Below are 22,330 nucleotides of genomic sequence, written 5' to 3'. Positions count from 1 at the left end.
TTTCAATAACCACTCACTCAAATACCAATGATGCCCAAGTCTACACCTTTGGCCTTGCTCCATAGCTGATTGTCCTTTGGATATTGCTACCAGTGTGCCCCTCAAAGAACCTTAAACTCCACATGTCCAAAACTGAACTTTCTATTCTGTAACCTCAATTCTCCATTCTCTTCACTAAAACATCAGACCCTGTGTGAAATAGCAGAGTCTACATTAAGACCAGCAGGTGCTGCCTCTCTCCTGGACAGAAAAGGAAACTTGAACCATATTCATTATTATGAATTTAAGATGCATTAAAATGTCCCAAACATTCTTTTTAGTCAGGAGGTCGGTAAATATAAAACATGCATAATCCTGAGTTGCTCAACTGTGAATTCTTCTCCCACGAATGATTTCAGGAGGAAATGTTCTGCCGTGGCCAGCTACCCATCTTGGGTCGGCAGTTGACCCAAGTCATGAACTGTGGAAGAGGACCTAGGTGAGCAGGTCCAGTGCAATTGTTTGCATGTTCACAAATGAGTTTTGCTTTATAGCAAATATTAAGCTTTCTATGAGAAGAGACTGGGTCACACATAAAGCTAAAAATAGATGGACACTCCAGGAAGGTGCCTAGGTTTCTGGGTTTCATAGCCTCTCCTGAACTGTGGATTCTCAGAGTAAGGGACCAGCTTTTACATAAGTGAAGTTTCCTAGAAAGGTGGATGCCAGCTCTGGTAATGGAGCTCCCAAAAATGGCTGGAGGGCAAAACAAACCCTATTGACGCGGTTCCTCTGACAGATGCAGTGTAATCTGAGGTCTGAGGATGAACAAAGTTTTGGACAACATTAATTTAACCTATTTAATTTGTCATCTGTGTGAGAACTCTTGGTGCATGATGCAAGAAACTAAAATCTAACCAACTGCTTTAAGAAAGAAAGGACAGGATCATTGAGTGTTTCAAGCATCAACTAAACTAGAGGAATGGGAGTTTGACCTTGGTCAGATACAACTGGCACTGAAGATTCAACATCTGGTTTTCTTCACACCCTAGGTTCAACTTTCCTCACTACAGATTGGATTCCTTGGTGTGACTGACTGCCAATAGCTCCCAGGCCTCTCTCACATCCCACCTGTCCCCAGCAGACAGGGACTAGACTATTCTCTCTTTGCTCTGAGGAAGGATTCTGCCTGGCAGAGCCTGCTTGGGATTCTTTCTCCCTCTCTCTCTGCCCCTCCCCTGCTTGCTCTCTCTCTCAAATAAATAAATAAACTTAAAAAAGAGAGAGAGAATAGCATCTTTGACAGAGCAGTATTGTGTGGCAGACAGGCAAACAAGCTGTACATTATAATTATTGCCCAAATCACCTGGCTGCATACGTCCCTTTAGCTCTTAATGGAACCATGTGATGTAATCCTGTTCAGTAGAGGTCAAGTTCTATCAGTAGAATTCTTTCTGGAACTGCTGTGGTGTTACTTTGCACTAAGTAGTTATTAGAAAGTTGATGTTCTCACCATAAGGAACCAGGAAAATGAAGCAGGTCAGGAGGAAATGCTGGGAGTCTGCTGCTGCTGTCATATGTCAGTCTTGACACACCAGGAACCTCACAAAGGGATTAATCCAGGGACCCTAGGATCTTTGGCATACATTTTCCAATCACACAACACCTAGAATATTTATGGCTGCCAGTTTAGAGAAAAACGTTGCACCAGTTAAACACTTAATTGCAACCAATACCTCAAACTCACCTCAAAATAACTTACTATTTTGTAAAATTGCAAACTCACTTCAGAATACCTTGGAACCGAACCAGGATTGGCTTCAGGGATTGATACACTGTCAGGTCATACTGTCCTCCTTTCTCAGTTCTATTTCCATGTTGATTCACTCTCTTCTCCTATAGATAGGCCTTTTCTAAGCAGTGGAAAGCTTGACCAACATAGCAATTGGAGCATCTGCAAGGTTCCAGGGAAAACTGCATTTGGCCTAGCCCAGATCATATAAATGCCCCTGTATTCAAGGGAGAGGTCTTCATTACCAGAAATGTACAGGGATGATCACTGGATGAATCTTTGCCAGGTAGGTGACTTTTCAATTTGTGTTGACTGCCTATTATCAGATATTTTTAGGTTTTTTTTTTTTCTGATTATAAAATAAAGGCTCAGTGTTTAAAATCCGTAAAGTTCTGGGGCACCTGGGTGGCTCAGATGGTTAAGCTTCCGATTTCAGTTCAGATCATGATCTCGCAGTTTGTGAGTTCAAGCCCCGCGTCAGGTTCTGTCCTGACATCTCTGAGCCAGGAGCCTGCTTCTGATTCTGTGTTTCTCTCTCTCTCTCTGCCTCTCCACCACTCACACTCTGTCTCTCTCTCTCTCAAAAATAAATATTAAAAAAAATTTTTTAATACAAAAGTTCAGAAAGGAAAAAGGGGTGGGAAATATCCCATAATTCCACCACTTAAATGACAGCCAATGTTAGCCTTCTGTTCTCTGGTTTAATGCTTTAAAAAATATCGCTTATATATAATTTTGCTTCCTGATTTTTCACTTTAACATGCATTTCCCCAAATCATAAAAATTCCTTGAAACATTGCTTTAAAGAGCCATATCCTATACTCTGAAAACTTTTTAACCACCTCATTCAGAAGGAAAGAAGGCAGCGGAGTGAGTCAGCATTCCTCCCATACATGAGCTCTGTCCTCAGGCACTTCAGTTCATAGGATTCAGTCCTTTCAGAAAAGGAGCCATCATACTGGAATTCCCCTCCCCCATTTCCTGCATTCCTCTAAACACTTTCAAACTTGTCTCATCCACATCCATCTGCTCTAGGCTTAAAGGATTTCCTATGAACTTGGTTAGTGGTTCAAACACTTTATTTACTTTCTTTTTCTTTAATGTTTATTTTGAGAAAGAGAGTGTGCGTGTGCGAGAGTGGGGGAGGGACAGAGATAGAGAATCCCATGCAGGCTCTGAGCTGTCAGCACACGGCCTGACAAAAGGCTCCATCTCAGGAACTGTGAGATTATGACATGAGCTGAAATCAAGTCAGACGCTTAACCAACTGAGCCACCAGGTGCCCCTAGACAAACACTTTTTAATTTTTTTTAATGTTTATTTATTTTTGAGAGAGAGAGAGAGAGGGAGACAGAATCCAAAGCAGGCTCTGCACTGTTAGCACAGAGCTCGACCCAGAGCTCAAATTCACAGATCATGAGATTGTGACCTGAGACAGTCAGATGCTTAACTGACTGGGCCACCTAGGCGCCCCTTAATTTTTTTATGATGCTTTATATTTTTTTAATGTTTATTTATTTTGAGGGAAAGAGTGTGAGCAGGGGAGGGCAGAGAGAGGGAGAGAGAATCCCAAGCAGGCTCTGAGCTGTTAGCACAGAGCCCAATGTGGGGATTGATCCCACGAACCATGAAATCATGACCTGAGCTGAAATCAAGAGTCAGAGGCTCAACCAACTGAGCCACCCAGGTGCCCCCCAAGGCAAACACTTTAAATTTGAATCCTGAAACTTTGTAGCAATATCATCTGGGAAATTCCTTTTACCTATCTAAATCTCATATGCAAAACGGGGATTTTGTCATAGTTTTTATGAGGATTAAATTATATGTTTGTAAAACACTTAGCACATAATAGATGATCAACAAATGGTAGTAAAAACAGCAAAACCCAGTTCTCCTCTAACTATAGTCCTCTCCTCCCTTGCCCTTCTCTCTCAAGCCATGTTCCTTGAAAATGATTTATACTTGTTGTCTCTATTTGCTCATCTCCCATTTATATCCCAATTCACTCTAATCTGGCTTTTGTTTATCCCTCTAGTGAAACTGCTCACCAAAGATCTCCACTCTAGATGCCTTCAGGGAGCTTTGAGTCACTTCTTAATCTTTTCTGTATATAGTCACACTTAATTTCTCCTTCAAACTTCTCTTTTAGTTTCCATGACACCAGACTTCCCAATTTTCCCAATATTCAGACTGCCCCTTCTTTTCTCTTTGTTGCCTGCATTCTTTCTTTTAAATAGTATTTATCAACTTCCACATGTCTTGAAAAAGCAGGCTTCTTTGCTATAACATCTGAGTCAGAATTCCGTCTTTTCTACTTACCAAACTGAGTTCCTAAGTTATTTAACTTATCTCAGCCTCTTCATCTGCAAAAAGGTGACCCCTCTCTGGATAATCATCCTAATGGAGGCATTGTACACTGAATTTCCCATTGGCACAATGGATTGGTAGGCATAAATTGGAATTCCAGACCTGGAAACCCGTTTCATAAGAATGTCAAAACTCAAAACAAATATAATGCTCTTCAAAATATTTATTAACCATATAAAACTAAACAATATGAACTATGATATAAATGTTCCTTGAGGTATTTTTCTTCATAGGCTGGACTGGCCGAGGATTCTTAGACTCTTAGTTTAATGAAGTTTGGACAGAACATGTCATCTTTTCCTGGTAAATCTTCCTAGAGCATACATAGATATTTTTCCTTACTCCACAGACCTTTGAACTGCATTGAAAATTAGGGTCATCTGCCACAAAGAAAAAAAAAGTTCAATGATGTTCAGATGAATGCTTCTCAAAGTTTTTAAAAGCTTAATGTTGGGAAAGGGTAAGTTTCAATGATGTCTTACTCCTCCAGTTTTACAAAAATCTACCTTGCTGAGCTTCTGAGAGATTTCTAACAATACAACCAGGTTTGCAGGAGAAACTTCTAGATCCACTCACTCTGCAATGTCAAATCAGTTCATTGATGCTTTTTACGGTTCTACAAATGCCTTCAAAATACTGAATGAGGCAGGTTCCTCCAAATTCCTAGTTTCAGGCTTCACTTAGGATTTTCACAATATCCAAAACACTTTCAAAATTCTTTTTTGATCCATCCTCCTTGTCGACCGCTTTCATTGGCCTTTAAAAATTTCACAAATAAATATACCTTAAGGATGCAATGACTTATTTGATCTGTTGGCTAAAGTCAGGGAGATGCTTTGTGGAGATGAACTGGGAAGGAAAACTACTCTAATGTCAGGATGCTGCTTCTGCTTTAAGAATTAGAAGACAGCTTAAAGCATTAAGCTGTTAGCAATATTTTAAATGCCATTATTTCTTGACCTCTGGAACAGAGTGAAAATGAAAACCAAAGCTTCAGAATTGGCCCTTCAAGACATTAGCTCACTAATTAAAGGGGACTGCCTTGGATTCGTGACAAGTTAACGTAAGGCAACAATTCCATTTGCACTCAACTGCAATGTAGGATTCCTCCTACCCAACTGCATAGTCAATATTTAAAATGCTTCTTCCTTACTAAAGTAAGCTTTCCAAAACAGTTTTATCTGTTACATATGTCTCAAAAAATAACAGGCATTTAACTTTGCATTCCAGTTTTTTCTGGAAAATTCTTCAATGCTTCAATAGTAGCAGTTGTAGCTTCCTCCTGGTGTTATGCTAACAAGTTCTCATTCTGTTATAAAAACAAACAAAACCTGTTCAGTGTGCAGTGTTCCCAGCTAATGAAAACCCTATTCCCATGTGTCCATCCACATGTCCATCCCATGTGTCCTAGTTCAGGCCCTCTTTACTCTTACCCTGAGTCAGAACAATAGCTGTGAAACCAGTCTACATGTAATCCCCTGCATCTACTCACTGCTCTACCACCAGCATCTTCCCAAACTATGTAATTGTCCTTTGAGCTACCACTCTAACTGTAGAATCCCTCCAACATAGCACTTACTACATTTTATTGTCATTTTATGTTTACCTGGGTCTCCCCTATTTTATCCTGAGTACCAAGGGGCAAAGACTATTTTTTACTGGTCTTTGGGCTACTAATTAGCACATAGAAGGCACTCAATTTAAGTATCCGGTGGTGAATGAATATAAGCCCAACTCTCCTCAGCTTTCAAATGGTTTAAGAATTCCTTCTTAGAAAACCAATTTTTTCCTACTTAATCTTTTTAAACAATATGTGAAAATTTTACTGCAAATATCAACTTGATGAAAAACACCTGATTTTTTTTCTTTGAAGCTAGTGCACTTGAAAAATGTACCTTGACTTTGAGTGATCCCAATATACACCAATTATACTTTTTATAGCTTTGTCATCAGTGACTACTGAAATGTGTTACCTACTCCAGTCTTTGCAGCTTTTTAGGCTGTCACCCACACTGATCAGCTTTCTTCTCTACTGTTCCTGCCTACACTAATTCCTTTCACACCTCTAAAATGTGCATTTTAGCATGCCATAGGCTTAAAAGCTGAATAAAGTTATTAGAAATGTTTATAGTGGGAGAAATAGACCCTAATCAAACAAATCGTTTACCCATGATCAGAAAGCACAAGGATCTTGTAACATCTTTTTTTGTGTGTGTGTGACCTTACTCTGGTTCTAATCTACATTAGAAAAAGATGTCACGTAGAATTAGCACTGTTTATCACTTGAATCTGCACTCTTAATTCTTAAAAAATCCAGCCTAGTTCAACTGAGTTACAACCTCATTTTAAAGCTCTCTTCTGTGACTCAGCTCAAATTAGAAAATTATGAGTCATTACATCCACTTAATAATCTAAAGCTATTTTAACCTACATTATATTACATTTCTAGCAGATCAAATGTATAATATACAATGTGATGAACAAATATTAAATATGACAAATGAAAAACATTTATGATTGATGGACAAATTTTTCTTCAATCACAAAATGTAACTGATGTAGACTAAAGCTCATCATTAAACAATAAATGTTTCATATTCTATCAAAAATGTGTCCTCTGCTTTTAGTACTTTATATACATTATACTCTAAATGTTAAAATGTGATAGTAGACATAAAATAGTAGAAAACAGGCATCACAAGATTTAGACAATTATGGTAAGCTCAGAGTGACTTTTAATATGCCAATCAATGTTAGTAAAACACAAGTCAAGCAGACATGTGCAAACATGTTTCAAACCAAAATTAATAGGCAAACATACGACAGACAAATTCTATATTGTTTTTGCTTCTGCAATGTCTGGTTAGCCAGTATTATTAGTCAAATGGCTAATCATTGATAAAATATATTTTGTGAAAAGCTTGGAATAGTCAGAAGTCATTCTGGCATTACAAACAGCTATGTACACTATCGCCAAGATTAGTTTATATACACAAATATTGAAGAGAAACCGGGGAAAACATTTAAAAACAGACTAACAATACAATCAAGTACAAAACTTGGGTGGAGGGAGAGAACATTTTTAAAAAGGGTCAGGGAAGGGCATTATCAGGAAAAATTACAAAACCAGTAATAATTATACTACATTAATACAGCAATCCAAAAGGGGAAAAAAAAGGTGCATTACTCCAATGCACTAGCTTCAAAGTTCAAAGGAAAAAAAGGCAAATAGCTGCTTGTCATCAAGAGCAGCTACATATTTCACATAATTGTTTTCCAAAAAAGCCTATTAACAACAATGATTGTTTAATGCTACAATTTTACAGCAAGGACAAAACTAAAATAGCAGCAAATTCACAAGGCAATACTTCCACAGAATTATCATTCCATGGTTCATGCAGTGCCTACAAAGTGCTCCCAGTTGGATATACAAGTATAATTCACAATTAAAAAAAAAAAAAAAGAAATAGAAGATTGACACACAGGTACACTGAAGGCTGAGTAGTACTGAGTCTCTTAGCATTTCCCTTTTCGAAGGGAGAATATGTTTGTAATAAAGCCCTTGAGTCCTTTTTACAGGTCACTACAGGGAAAGTCACCTTTTATTACAATGCAACAGCAAACCATAAGCAGCACACCACCACAGTGGTTAACCCTGGAAAGGCTGGTGTAACATCCAACAGTGACTGACATCCTACAGAAGACAGACTAGTAAGACTAGACGAAAGCCTGATATAGCACTGGTCAAAATACAGCTTTCAACTGTAATTCACAAGTAAAAGTCCTAAAGGTATTTCAGTAAAACTACTGACACCGATTGAGAAAGTAATTTGCAAACTGGATTCTAGCAGTGATTTCAACCTAGCTTCCTCTTGTCACAGTTTTTTGGGGGAGGTGGGAAATGAGTAGTTCAGTATATGGTAAGGCTGACAGAGCGGTTCATTTTCTTTCCAATAAGTCGAGATGTTCTATTACTCTGGGTGGTGGACCTAGTGGTCATCCGATCAGTGAAGAGTGCTCTTTCCTCAGCTGCAGCTTTTGCCATCTGGGCTTTCTTGAGTTCTCTAAGAACATAAAAATAGGAAACAAGACTTTTCACCTATTGTTTTAATCCCAGGAAGGGATCATAGGAGGCCAAACATATAACTATATTGTCAGTTGGGAGATCTTAGCATGTCATCATTATTCTAAAGATATAACTGAGGAAAAAACTACAATATTAACTTTGCTTTTGCTCAAACAACTTAAATTTATGATTTTATTTTGTGCTCTCAAAATTAAAATATCATATACACTTGAACACAAGTAATAAAGATGCTAATAAAGAGGACAATAAATCTTACATAATTTCAAACAACACTACTAATTTATATTGTGAAACTATCTCTATATAATAGAGATAAAAGGAAAATTCTACTTCCTATTTGTATGAACTATGATGGCTATCAAACTAGTGGCAAATAAACCTTTTAATATTTCAAGACAGTTTTATTAGATTAAAATCAGCAATAAAGCAAATGAATTAGAATTAACATTCCAATCATTTTAGTGAAAATATCAAAGGTCATTCAGATCAAATATGAGACTCATTTACTAACCTAATTGACATGAATTTAATCCTTTCATAAAAATAAACAAAAAATGAAGGAAAATGTTAATTTATGGTGAGCGTTTAGGGGGGAAAAAACCTGTACAGGCTCACTTAGCTTTTGCCAAAGGGATTGGGGATTATTACCACTTGCAAATACTTGCTAGTCTTAAAATTTTTTTTAAGTCTAGGGGTGCCTGGGTGGCTCAGTTAAGCATCTGACTTCAGCTCAGGTCATGATCTCACAGTTCGTGAGTTTGAGCCCCATGTCGGGCTCAGAGCCTGGAGCCTGCTTCGGATTCGGTCTCCCTCTCTCTCTGCCTCTCCCCCACTCACACTCTGTCTCTCTCTCTCAAAAAATAAAATAAAATAAAATAATTAAAATTTAAAACATTTCTTAAGTCCATAATTTCAAAGTTGAGGAACAATACAAATTAATAGATCACAAACACTAATTTAAGGCAGAAATCCCCAAATTTTAACTGTATAGCATACCAGACCACCAGAGCCTTCACTGACAAAAAGCCTAAGTCATCTCATTAAAATTTGAAAATGAAAGTTAAAACATTCCAAAAACCCTCACTTACTTCTGCAAAAGTGAATTTTTGAATTTTTCAGCATTCAATTCTATTCGTAATTGTTCTGCACTTTTTCTAGAAGCAGATAGCAATACTGAATGTTTTACCAGTGCCATTGCTGAAGGTCTTTTCTCTGGGTCTGGATGAATCATAACCTTAAAAAAGATAAGTAAAATTAAGGTAAAGACAGGCAATTTAATAAAACATTAAACCATTTCAATAAAAAGTGCTTTATATACAAAAAAAAATGCTCACTTTTAGCAACTCTGTAAACTCTTGGGAAAGCACTTGTGGAATCCGAGGTAATCTACCCTGTCTGATTTCATGCCATTGATCTCCATTTCTAGGAAGAGGTTCAGCACCAGCAGCACACACCACTGTGAGGGCAAGGGCAAAAATATCCGCTTTTGGTAGATGGGTATAGTTCTGTAAAATTAAAAAAAAAAAAAATTTTTTAAGGGAATATAAAAACACCCAAAATAAGGTAAAATTACAGTGATGGCTTAAGTGAGAAATAGAACTAAATTGAAATATCCAATGCCACATTTAACTTTTAAGACCTATTCAGAGAAAAAGCTAAATTTGAGGAGTTTTTTTTAAATTACAAAGTAATACATACTTTGGGAGGGGAGTGGTAAATACATTTCTAAAAGTAAATGCCTTCTCTTTTTCAGTGGTTTGATTCAACTCTTAGAAACTCCTATCCTTCTGGGGGCATTCATATGAAAACACAAAACACATATATATGGACAGGTTACAAATATACATACACATATAAAAAGAACAATGGGATCATACAATTTATTTGTTCTACATGTTCCACTTGCATTCAAAACTCTTACCACGAAATATTTTGTCACTTTTTTTTTTTTTTTTGGTCACACTCTTTTTGAAACAGTACTATTAACTATATGTCATTACTTATTTTTGTTCCCTTACTGCTAAACACTTACTTACATTGTTCTCAAATGGGAATTCTGGATCAAAGGGTACAGGATTTTAAAACATTGATAGACACAAACTCTTTGATCTCCAAAAAGGTTATGGCATTTTATAGTTCCAATAGTAATGTATGAGAAATTGTCTTTTACCACAACTCCACCATTGTTGAATACTGTAAATCTCTGCCTCTACTGAATTTTGCTAAATTAAATACCCCAGCTAATGGTTTAGGCTTTTTTTTTTTTTTTTTTGACCATTTTACCTATTATTAGCTTAAAAATTTAATGTCTGCATTGTTATAAAGCAAACAGGATTATTAAAGAAAAAAAACTACCTCCTGCAAAACTTCATTAGCAAGAAAACGGCTATCACCCTCTTCAACTTGTGGACTAGAGATCCTTGTTACATGACCAAGATCACCTATAAGTATTAAAAAAAATAGAGTCAAGAGTTAAACAACCTCTTACTTTATTTTAAGGTAATAATCTGGTCATCTTTTTTTCTTACCTATTTTAAACATTACTTTGTTTGATGCCCAGTCATCTTCATCTCCTTCTTCAGAGGCAGCATTTGGGATTGAGGTTCGAGATATGAAAATATTGCCTGTCAAACAATTAATTATGTAAGCTGCACTAACAATTAATACTATAACCAAAGCTCAAAAAACAAGGCCATGCAACAGAATCATCACAAAAGCTTTCAAATACAGATTCTCATATGTTCTACCCCAAAAGCCAATGAGAGTAAGAATCTCAGGGGATAGGAACTGGGGTTATATTTTCTAGGAACATATTTTCTTGCCTAGTACTGATCTTTGAACACTTGGAAACTACTGCATTAGACCCTTGTCATCTACACATTGATCTTCGGCTTTAACTACTTAGAAACAATACAAAAAGTAATAATGTAGTAATTTGTGATGCTACAAAATTATAAATTTTAACCTAATGCTACAGGCTGGTGCAAAACATACAAATAATAGAACTTGAATTTGGCTAACCATACAGCATCTACATCCCAATGTAGCTCTGTGGTTCATTTCTGCTGTACACATACTTTTTTTCTTTAAATTCTAGTAAGTTTATGATTGACATAAGTTTCAGTGACAGTTTTCACTTTAACAGTTCTACCAATGTAATACTGAGTTCATAAATGTTATATTTACTGAAGTCATCTTTCCAACTTCACTTTATTTATAGGACAACTTACTTTACGATGGTATTTGTGAATTTGAAATTTTAAAATTCACATGCCTTACTATTTTCAACTTTTGGTACTTATAAGGGTCCACTGTGTTCGTCTGACACTTAATACAAGGTGTGAGTGATTTAAATCTTACTAATTCATATTTACTGCCTTCAGTCCAAATATTATATTTTCCCTTTTGAAAATAAAAATCTGAGTTGTTTATACATAGGTAAGAAATTCTTCATGTAACTTACAGAATTAAAGTAGGTTGTGTAAAATGATTTAATTTCTCATTAATCACACATTTCCACAGACAAAAAAACAAAAACCAAAAACTTCATTAAAGTCAACTTAAAAACACCTAGCTATGGGGTGCCTGGGTGGCTCAGTCGGTGAAGCATCAGACTTTAGCTCAGGTCATGGGCTTATGAGTTCTGTGCTGACAGCTTGGAGCCTTCCTTGGATTCTGTGTCTCCCTCTCTCTCTGCCTCTCTCCCACTTGTGCTCTGTCTCTCAAAAATAAATAAACACTGGGGGTGCCCAGGTGGCTCAGTCGGCTAAGTGTCCGACTTTGGCTCAGGACACGATCTCACAGTCTGTGAGTTCAAGCCCTGCATTGGGCTCTGTGCTAACAGCTCAGAGCCTAGAGCCTGCTTTGGATTCTGTGTCTCCCTCTCTCTCTGCCCCTCCCCTGCTCTGTCTCTCTCTCTCAAAAATAAAAACATTAAAAAAACTTTAAATAAACAAACATTAAAAAAAAAACCACACACACACACACACCTAGCCTAAAATTCATACTTGAATTCATCAACCTTTTAGCTTTAACTTCCACTTTGTAGGAAATACAGAGGAAAGAGGAATAAGCTAAATGATGCAAGGGAGGGGCACCTGGGTGGCTCAGTCGGTTAAGCGTCTGGCTTTTGGTTTTGGCTCAGGTCATGATCTCATGGTTTTGGGAGTTCAAACCCTGCACTGGCTCTGTGCTGACAGTGTGGAGTCTTCGTGGGATATTCTCTCTCTCTCTCTGCCCCTCCTCCGCTCATGCTGTCGCTCTCTCTCAAAAATAAATAAGCTTTAAAAAATTATAAAAAATTACGGCGCCTGGGTGGCTCAGCTGGTTGGGCATCTGACTTCAGCGCAGGTCATGATTTCAGTTTGTGGGTTCGGGCCCTGCATCTGGCTCTGTGCTGACAGGTCAGAGCCTGGAGTCGGCTTCTGATTCTGTGTCTCCCTCTCTCTCTGCCCTCCCCCATCCACATGCTCTCTCTCTCTCAAAAATAAACATAAAAAAAAAAAAAAAAAAGGATAGAAGCAGATGCAAAACATAGTCCTGAAATGGATACTAGTATGGACAAATCAGCCATCAAGAACCTGGGACACCTGGGGAAAATTTAAGCATGATCTGGGTATTAAAGGAGATGAAAATTTACTGAAACAAAAAGGTAGAGGTGACAGATGACAAGTTTTAAAACAGTATGTACATTATGAGGTTATTTTAACAAAATGAGAGGGATTTGCACTAAAATGCCATTGTAGCATGCACTTGCATCTTTTTAATATAAGATAATCATACTGCATGTGCCATTTGTTTTCTGCATAATACAGTAACACTTTCATGGTATATAGGCTAGAAATACCACGTTTGTATAGGACTTAAGTTTCCAAAAACATGTTCACATATCTCATTTGATTCTAACAACCCCATTACCAGTACCAGCATTACTTTAGGATTATGGTTCATAGCCTAGCAGAAGAGAAGGTCTTTAATTTTTTTTTTTTTAATGTTTATTTATTTTTGACAGAGAGAGACAGAGCATGAGCAGGAGAGGGGCAGAGAGAGAGGAAGACACAGAATCCGAAACAGGCTCCAGGCTCTGAGCTGTCAGCACAGAGGCCAACACAGGGCTCGAACTCACAGACCGCGAGATCATGACCTGAGCCGAAGTCGGACGCTCAACCGACTGAGCCACCCAGGCACCCTAGAAGAGCAGGGCTTTAAACAACAGATTCTCAGTCTCCCCATCAGAGTACTACCTAGTTCATGACTATACAGTTCCCGTAAGACGTGGCAAATTTTTCCAACTTTTAATAAAAATTAGTTTATTGTCTCAAATATTTTGGGAAAACAAGGGAAAAGGTGTCTGGAAATCATAAAACAATACTTACATGTGGCTCAAAGTTCTTTTAAAACTAACAATGAAAAAACACAGTAAGATGTATGTATATATACACATACATACATATAAAGTTTATTTATTTTGAGCGAGAGAGAGAGAGCACGAGCTGGGAAAGACACAGAGGGGGAGAGAATCCCAAGCAAGCTCTGTGATGACAGCGCAGAGTCTGACTGTGGGGCTCAAACTGACAAACCATGAGATCATGACCTGAGCCAGAATCAAGAGTCAGATACTTAACCAACTGAGCCACTCAGGTGCCCCATGGACGTGTATGTTTTCATGTTGTTTTAATGAAATCATTTATTCTCTATAACACTAAAGAACACAGGTCAGAGAATTTGTAATACTTACTAGGCTTTATATCCATGTGAACCAAAGACATTGAATGAATATACCTCAAGCCCCGGCCAACTTGCAAAAGGAGATCCTTCAACTCTGCTTCTGTAAAGTAACTCATGCTTCTATAGTTTTCACTTATGGCATCAGCTAAACTTCCACCTAACGAACATGGAAAAAATTAGCAATTTCTTCTTTCTGAAATATTTTTCTCCATCTTTACTGAATGTTCACAAACTCAACAAAGAAAGTGACATTTTATAAGACCTATTCCCTCCTCCTTGTTTGTGATATCAAAATCTTACTCTTTCAATAAGTAATATACTCACATAGGTACAAAATATAAAGTCTCTGTGTCATCCAGATACCCCAGCATCATACCTGGTTCTTTTTCCCAGAATAAACCAATGTTATTTGTTTCTTATATATCTTTTTCAATTCCTTTTTATACAAATGGTAACATTTTCATGATCTTGAAGATCATTCTTTACTAATACACAAAGACTACCTTGTTCTCTCCTAAGTCTCTATAGAATTCCACTGTATAACTGAATGGTAAGGAACTAACGAATCTCCTGAGGAACATTTTAAAATAATTTCCTTTGCTACTATATACTACGGTCTAAGAAATAACCTTGTACATTGGTCATACAACATACATTTAATATATCTCATAGAAAAAAAACTACTGGCTTTTAGAGTATGTATAATCATAAAACAATACTAGTATGTGGCTCAAGTGTGTGTGTGTGTGTGTGTGTGTGTGTGTGTGTGTGTGTGATACTAATCTTATATACAGGATAAACTTTTATAGCTAAGAGGGTTTTGGAAGACAAATCTGGGGCAATTTTACTTACACACACACAATCCCCCATAGAGAAGTCTGTACTAATGTATACTCCCATCATTAATATATGAGAATACTTGTTTTCCCACACCCTTGACAGTAGTCTATAAATTTTATAGGTAAAAACCAGTGTCTTAATATAGTTTTAACTTGCTTTTATAGAATCAAACCAACCAGCTAATTTGTTTATACTTTTAAAAAACTTTGTAAGTTTATACAAGTTTTATTAAAAACATTGTAAGTTTATAACTTATCTTAAAGGAAAAGAGGAGTTTTACAAAGCAAAACAAAACAAAAACCAAAACAAACCACATCTGTTTAAAGCTTAGTTAGGAATAATAAAATCAGAGCCAGGGTAATAAAATCAGGGAGGTATACTGATACATGTTGTTAGTCAGGAAAGGCTAAATAGCAAAATGTCCAATGTGTTTTAAAAATAAAAATAAATCACACACCTCGATATTTTAGGCTTAAGTATATTCTCCATACTTGTACAAATTTTGAACTTCAGGAAAAAGAGGGCTTAGAAGAGAGGTCAATAAGCTTGTCAGACAAGTGGGCTTGAAGTCCTAGACCAAGTTTAATAAGATAGAATACAGCTGCTTTTTAGTGGGTCCAGCACCTATAGCTAGGCCAGTTCCTTCTATCTCATTGCTGAAAGAAAGAGAGAGGTGAGAGAAGAGCAAGACACTCAACTGATATTTCAGGTTCTCTTCCCCTATCCATCAATATTTTTCCACACTTGTTTACCATGGGTAAAAATTTCAGTCTCTCACCAAACCAAGACAAAAGACTTAAAATGCAAATGAGTGTTTGAGATAATAAAGAAACTTAGTCATGGTAAAGGATTTCAATTAATCACCATGTACAAATGAAATAACAGAATCATTTCCCTGTGAAACTATGGAAAAGGATTTGAAGATCAGGTCTATTGTTAGGACATTCAAAGTTTTATGTGGAGAGAAGAATGGTGGCAAAAGGACACAAAAAAAGAGTTCACAAATGTATCTAGATCGCCTTATTTGCTTTCATTTACATAGAATGAACTATACTGAGGCAATCCTGTTTCACACAGGTCTATTTATTTTTTAAAGATCTGTATATTCTTTGTTTTATACTGTTCCAAAATAATAAACTGCTTCAGAAGATTATTTTATAATTTAACTTTATACCAGGACAAGGTTTTGTTTTTGTTAGGACAAAGTCTTCATAATGAGAGGTTAGCAAGACAACTCACCTCTCCCTATCCCCCCAGGACCAAGAGTTTTCTCAAAATTATTTGAATTACACCACCACATATTTATTTGGTAGATTGTTACAAATTTGTGATCCCGGACTGCTACGGAAATCCTTGTTAAGAGGACCAGCCACATCAAAGTGAGAGAGAGAAAGAAACTAGAAGATGGCATCTAGCAAACACGGAGTAGAGAAGACATGGTCAGACGGCCCTATATTAAGTGCAGTAACTGAAAAATGAAGGTTAAAAACGGGAAGAGTCCACAAGGCCATGAGAGACAGCTACACACATATTTTGATATGAATAGAAACATTTCAAGAGATGTGTGAAACAAATTAGCAGCAATGCTGTATACTGAGCACTTAATTCTTTCAAGTGTAGAGAATAAAATGACAGTTCAGTAAGAAATTAGGCATGAGAAAAGGCTCTTTTACTTCTGTTTTGTTCAATGTTTTTAAATACTGAAAATCTGAATCCACTACCTACACCACTTATTTATTCACAAGCTATGAGATGGCTGGTCTTATTTAAGGAAAAAATAATGAAAGTCAACAAAAATAAGTAACACAAACATAAATCATTGTTATCACCTCTCAACTATTCACTAAATTCTAAATTCTCTACTATTCAAATATACAGAAATGGAAATCCAGTGTATATAATGATTTACCTATTTAATAACAGGTATTTATAAGAACCAGAATTGAGACCAGGGTTTTGACTAAGGTTTAATGAAAAAAGGGGGGAACCAAGTTGGTCCTTAAAAGACTTGCTGAAATCGAAAGCTCTCCAGAAGTCCAAAACTGAACTTCTATAGATGCTTGTTTTGTTGGTTTGGAGGGGAAATGAGGGAGAGAGGCAAAGCTAGAGAACTAAAAGAGTGTAACATAATAAAGTCTGAGTGGATTCTAGTGGTACACTAGGCTGGATAAACGGGAATGGGGGCAAGATTATAGAATACTTTGGACAAATGGCTGAAGTTAGAACAATGGAGAGTCACTGTCACTGGTTTAAACCAGTATCAGTTTTAATAGCACATAAAATGAAATGGAAAAGGAAGACTAGATGCATTGAACCTGCGTTATTAACTACTATATCCCACATACACTATGCTACATGCTATGGATGCTAAAATATATATGGCAAGTCCACTGTCCTCTCCAAATCAGTGTGACTAACATGCACACAATATGCACAATTCTACTACTGAGGTAAAAGGGACGTTTACAATTTTTACTTAACATCAAGGTAGGCAATGAACTTGAAATTCATGTTAGGCTCCTTGATCTTTGTATTTTAAGAAATAAAAGGGGGGAGCGCCTGGGTGGCTCAGTTGGTTGGGTGGCCGACTTCAGCTCAGGTCATGATCTCACGGTTTGTGGGTTCAAGCCCCGCATCGGGCTCTGTACTGACAGCTCAGAGCCTAGAGCCTGCTTCGGATTCTCTCTCTCTCTCTCTCTCTCTGTCTCTCTCTCTGTCTCTCTCTCTGTCTCTCCCCTGCTTGCACTCTCTCTCTCTCTCTCAAAAATAAACGTTAAAAAATTTTTTAAATAAAATTTAATTTAAAAAAATTTATAAAAAAAGAAATAAAAGAAACACAGAATTAAAGTAGGATTTCAGATAAAAATAAGTATTTCCTCGGTGTTCATTTTTCTGAGCTCACAAGTTTCAAACAGAACAATGTATTACTCACCATTACAATACTCATTCTGTATAAGCATATGATCATCTTCTGCCCATGCAGAGAAATATCGAACTACATGAGAATGTTGTCCAAGCACTGCATGGGCATATACTTCCCTCAAAGCGTTCTGCCTAGGAGAAATTTGAGATTGATAGAATGGTACATCATTTTTATTCAAGCCTAAACTGAATTAATTTATCTGAAACTTCATAAAAGAAACTTGACTTGTTATCTATCATTATGCTGAAGAAATAACTTCCTTGAGAGGGAGGGTGTTAAGACTCTGTACCAGATTTTTCTAAAGGCTTCCATTAAAGAAAAATGCTAGTTACAAAGAAGGAACCTTGCTGGCCCTAGGACTTGGGAAAAACAAAACTCCATTTTACTGTGAATTCATGGATGCTCCCAGAAAAAAGAAATTTAAGTTAGCCTTCAAAATCAGACTACTCATATTATTTTACCAAGTTCAGTAAGAATTAATGGCACAAAATGAAAAGGATCTGATTAAATTATTATGGCTTCTCAAAAGTGAGAGAATTAATTTCACTACTTGGTTATGTAAAATCTTAACATTTGCAACACCATAGGGAATAAGAGTAAAAGACAAAAATTTTAATACGTACTCATCGACGGAGCCAGCCAATGGCTTTTTTGATCGCTTAATGGCATAAACGCATCCATCCAGCCTCTTCACACACTTAAACACAGAACCAAATTCTCCAGAGCCAATTTTCTCTAGCTCATGAAATTCTGTTGTATACCGTGACTTCATATTGCTTTCAGTAATTGTGATTCTCTGCAATAAGGGGTATATTCACAAAGACACGAAAATGATTTTTTGCTATAATAGCCCTATGTGTGAAATTTAAAAATCATTACGTTTTATGTTTGAATGCGTATTTAACATGTATATATGGTTACTTGTTAAGTAAGAAGTCGAAAATGAAATTTCAGAAACAATAAAAAAATAAAAAGCTATTTACTTTAGCAGGTCTTGTTTCATCTTCAAACTCATAATCACTGGCTTCCATATCTTCACCACAAGAACTGGAAAACATTATGTATGTTTCTATCAGATCTGACAGACACATCAACTAGAGATCCAAAACTTTATCTGATAGATGTACAGTGAAAATGCATTTTAATGAATAAAAACAGACAAGAAAGCACTTAATTTTGTAATCATAAGATATACCTCAGCTGATTAAAATGCTGTCCCTACTGAAAAAAAATGCAGATTAACTACAAGCCAATACCACTGCACATATCAAAATTTAAGTCTTTCTAAATAATAAATAACTCTCTCTGCCTGCTTCATTTTGACACCAGATTTCCTACAAGCCATCTAGGCTTTTTATTCCTTCCTTTCTTACACCACTTCTTCTCCACAGCTGATTACTTCCCACCTGCCTCTCCTGGGAAGCAAGTGCTAGTAACAGAAAAATTTCAGAGTATAAATTTCCATGTCATTCAGATGAAATTAAATTTTGATAAGTACCACAAATCAACCTTGGATGGTTAGGGAACCAAACTAAATAACTTACTCATTCCAATGTGTTCGCTTTCTTCTACGACACTGTCCTGAGGAATGAAGTAACACAGAATCTGGGGTAAAAGGATTAATATTCACTTGAGGAGTCTGTCGCATGTCAAATTCCCTTTTTCCTGATTTTTCTGTATCCATGAACAAAGAACCACCTCGGAGTTTAACAGAGCTGGAATCAATTCCTCGAGCTTTGGAGAGCAAACTCTAGGGCAGGAAAAGTAAAATTTTAGTATCTAAATTCTATAGACCGCTTTCTCAACCCAACCTTCAACAAGCTTTTCTCATGGCTGATAGTGCAGGTCAAAGCAACACACAATCCACCGCATCTCAAGCAAAATAAAGTGCTTAACTTGAACAGTGAAAGGTGGATACCAATCACCTTTTCTGAAAAAGACAGCCACATAAAATAGGTCTCTAACACTAAAAAGAATAGAAATGCAGACTAAAATTAAGTTTATTCTAGAGTTTAAACTCTTTCAATCCATCTAAAAATACAAAGCAGTCAGGGAGCCCCATAAAAGCTCCCTCCCGCCCCCCCCCATCCAAATAGGGCTTTCAAAACCAACTTCGCTGGACTCCTCCCCACGCTTCCAAAGGGATCTTGCCTTGGGCATGTCCTTAATACACAAGAACACTCAAAAAACAAAAAACCAAAAAAACCCACACTTCTTCCCAAGGTCTATGATTAACCGCACTGAACCCGACTCACTTACAAGGTCCATTTTCCATATTACTCTTATAAACATGATACTTGTCTTCAGTTCAGGTAGGGTTCATTTCAAAATCTGTTACTTCTCAAGTTCCACAAGTGGCAATCTGCATACTCACTTGCCACTCAAAAACAGGTGCTGAACACCTCCTTCATTGTGATAAGTTATCAGCAGTTTGAAAGCACAAGGGTCCAAACAACACCACCACTGCTGGCTTTAACAGTTGGGTTGTCCCCAATCATTAGTCAGGCTGACCACACATAGGCACTGCAAACCCAAGGGTGTAAACAAACGCTTACCCGATAAATATGCACGGATAGATTCTTAAAAGCTACCCTGAATTAAGGAATCTTTACGACTGGAAATGCTTGGAAGGCCAGCCTTTCCTCCCAAGTCGAAGCGCAGTCACCCTGCATACCTCCAACTTAACCCCTTAAGGCCACATGACACGAAACGGTAAGCGCATGAAAAAATTTTTTAACCGAACTCCTGCGTGTGCCGCCCAAATTACAGGGCACCTCACTGCGTTTAAAAGGCACCATATGGCTGCCGCCCTCGGGAGTGTCAGGTGGCCGCGCCAGCACCACTCCAACATCTTTCCAAACCACGTTATATCAGTGCCACACTCCGGGCTGACACGCTCGGCACGGCCCCGACTCGACCGGCGTGAAATCGTCAGCCACCTGGACGGCGCCGATCTTGAAAGATGAAGAAGTTCCAGAAGAGGCCCATTGTTCAGTTACATAATCTTAACGGACAACTTCTGGGCAGGGCCAAAAAGAGGGGCTGCCAACTTTTTGTTGCGGCTCAGGGGAGCGAGTGGGGGTGCGGCCGGGCGGTTATGTAACCGAATCCGGGGAGCGCCGCGCTCGGCTCCTGGCGCCGCGGCCTTTTTAAAAGGCTGGGCGGGCGCGGGCTCGGGGCGCCCGGGCCCCGCGTCCTCTCACCTTGGGCGTGTGCGGCGTGTCGAAGAGCCGCAGCTTGCGGAAGGTCTTGTGCGGCGGGGTGCCGGGGTGGTCCGGCGGCGGCGAGCAGGGGCCCTCGCTAGCCCGGCGCGCCCCGCAACCGCGCGGGGACGCGTCCCCCGAGCCGCCGCAGCGCACCGGCGAGAACGAGCTGCCCAGGAAGTAGGCGGCTGCCGGCGACTTGACCGGCGATGAGGAGCCGAAGCCCTCCTCCTCCCATGAGTCGCCCTCGGCCCCGCCGCCCGCCGCGTCCGCGCCCGGACAGGCGCCTCGCAGCAACATGTCCTCCTCCAGCTCCCCGGGGCTGCCGGGGGCCGGGCCGGGCGAGCGGCGGCGCTCGGGCCCGGGCTCTGTGGGGCTCCGCGCGGGCGGCAGTGGAGAGTCAGGCTCTTGAAAGGCCGAGTCCTCCCCCGTGCTGTGGCCGCTGCCCTCCTCCTCTTCCTCCTCCTCCTCCTCCTCACAGTCGCTACAGGGCGAGAAGATCAGCTTCTGCCGCAAAGTGCAAGAAGCCCCGGGACGGCGGGGCGGCGGCGGCTGCTGCCGGCTTAGGAAGCTCATCTCGCCCTGGGGCCGGGGCCGAGGACCGGAGAGCCGAAGCCCGCGGAGTCGAGGACTCGGGACGGCCTAGGGGGCGGGTCCGCCACGTGCGACTGGGCGCGCCTGGTCGCCGCGGTGGCGGACTTGCGCGGCGGTGGGCTGCGGCTCCGGAGCGCTCGGGACTGCGGGCGGCGGTGGCGGGGGTCGGCAGCGGCGGCGCGGACTGTCCAGCGGAGGCGGGGCGGCCCGGGCGCCGAGGCTGGTGTCCCCGCAGGTCCAGCCGCAGGTTCGGGCTCCGCGGCTTCCCGCGACCGTTAACCACGTGAGTGCCCAGCCCACCAATCCCCGCCCAGCCCGGGGTTTGAAAAAAAAGGAGGGCGCGACGTAGCCCGCGGGGGAGGGATCAGCTACGCGATTTTGGCGCGAACCCGCTGGCTCCGCCCGCCCTCGGCGGCCAGGCCTGGGCGGGCGGGGCGCCACGGGCCTATGAGGGAGTCCGACCTCCGGGAACCCAGCCGGGCACCGCCCGGTCGGGGCCGGACGGGGCAGCCGAGGCGGCCCTCTGGGAGGAGCGAAGGGTGCTAGGCTCGACTAGGCCCAGCCGAACGCCACCCTGGAGGCGGCTTGCTCGTGGTACCTCAGCGCTCTCGGGTCTGAGGTGGGGGCCAGGGAACACTTCTGGGTTCCTCCGGGTCGGGGCGAGCAGGAAACCACCGTGGCTCTCCTGCCAGTCCCGTGTCCTTTCGGTGCGAGCCGCTGGGGGCGTTGTAGGCGTGGCTGTAGGCAGTCACGTTCCCCGGTAGAGGTTTGAGCCGGAAATGGTGACTCGGGCCTCTGGAGCTTTGCGAACTGAGCGC

General features: G+C 39.8%; 1 protein-coding gene across 3 annotated transcripts; it reads right to left on the bottom strand.

The window, feature by feature from the left end:
* Positions 1-4,093: 4,093 nt before the first annotated feature.
* WEE1 (WEE1 G2 checkpoint kinase) lies at positions 4,094-21,942 on the bottom strand. 3 transcript variants are annotated; one of them, XM_042905678.1, is made up of 12 exons: positions 20,919-21,942; positions 19,260-19,465; positions 18,699-18,762; positions 18,339-18,511; positions 17,725-17,846; positions 13,963-14,109; positions 10,754-10,849; positions 10,581-10,666; positions 9,560-9,730; positions 9,314-9,459; positions 8,114-8,202; positions 4,094-4,240 (listed from the first exon to the last, which is right to left on the bottom strand). In XM_042905678.1, exons 1-12 carry the CDS (start codon positions 21,492-21,494, stop codon positions 4,164-4,166), a joined length of 1,953 nt encoding a protein of 650 aa, XP_042761612.1. In that variant the 5' UTR covers positions 21,495-21,942; the 3' UTR covers positions 4,094-4,163. The 3 variants fall into 3 exon arrangements, with proteins under 3 accessions (XP_042761612.1, XP_042761611.1, XP_042761613.1); XM_042905677.1 differs by lacking the exon at positions 4,094-4,240 and adding an exon at positions 4,287-4,518 and having other exon boundaries at positions 20,919-21,940; XM_042905679.1 differs by lacking the exon at positions 4,094-4,240 and having other exon boundaries at positions 6,857-8,202; positions 20,919-21,939.
* Between the last annotated feature and the right edge of the window lie 388 nt (positions 21,943-22,330).

The sequence above is a fragment of the Panthera leo genome, chromosome D1 (assembly GCF_018350215.1).
Source record: "Panthera leo isolate Ple1 chromosome D1, P.leo_Ple1_pat1.1, whole genome shotgun sequence".
Taxonomy (NCBI): domain Eukaryota; kingdom Metazoa; phylum Chordata; class Mammalia; order Carnivora; family Felidae; genus Panthera; species Panthera leo.
This window is presented reverse-complemented; position numbering and strand designations above follow the sequence as displayed.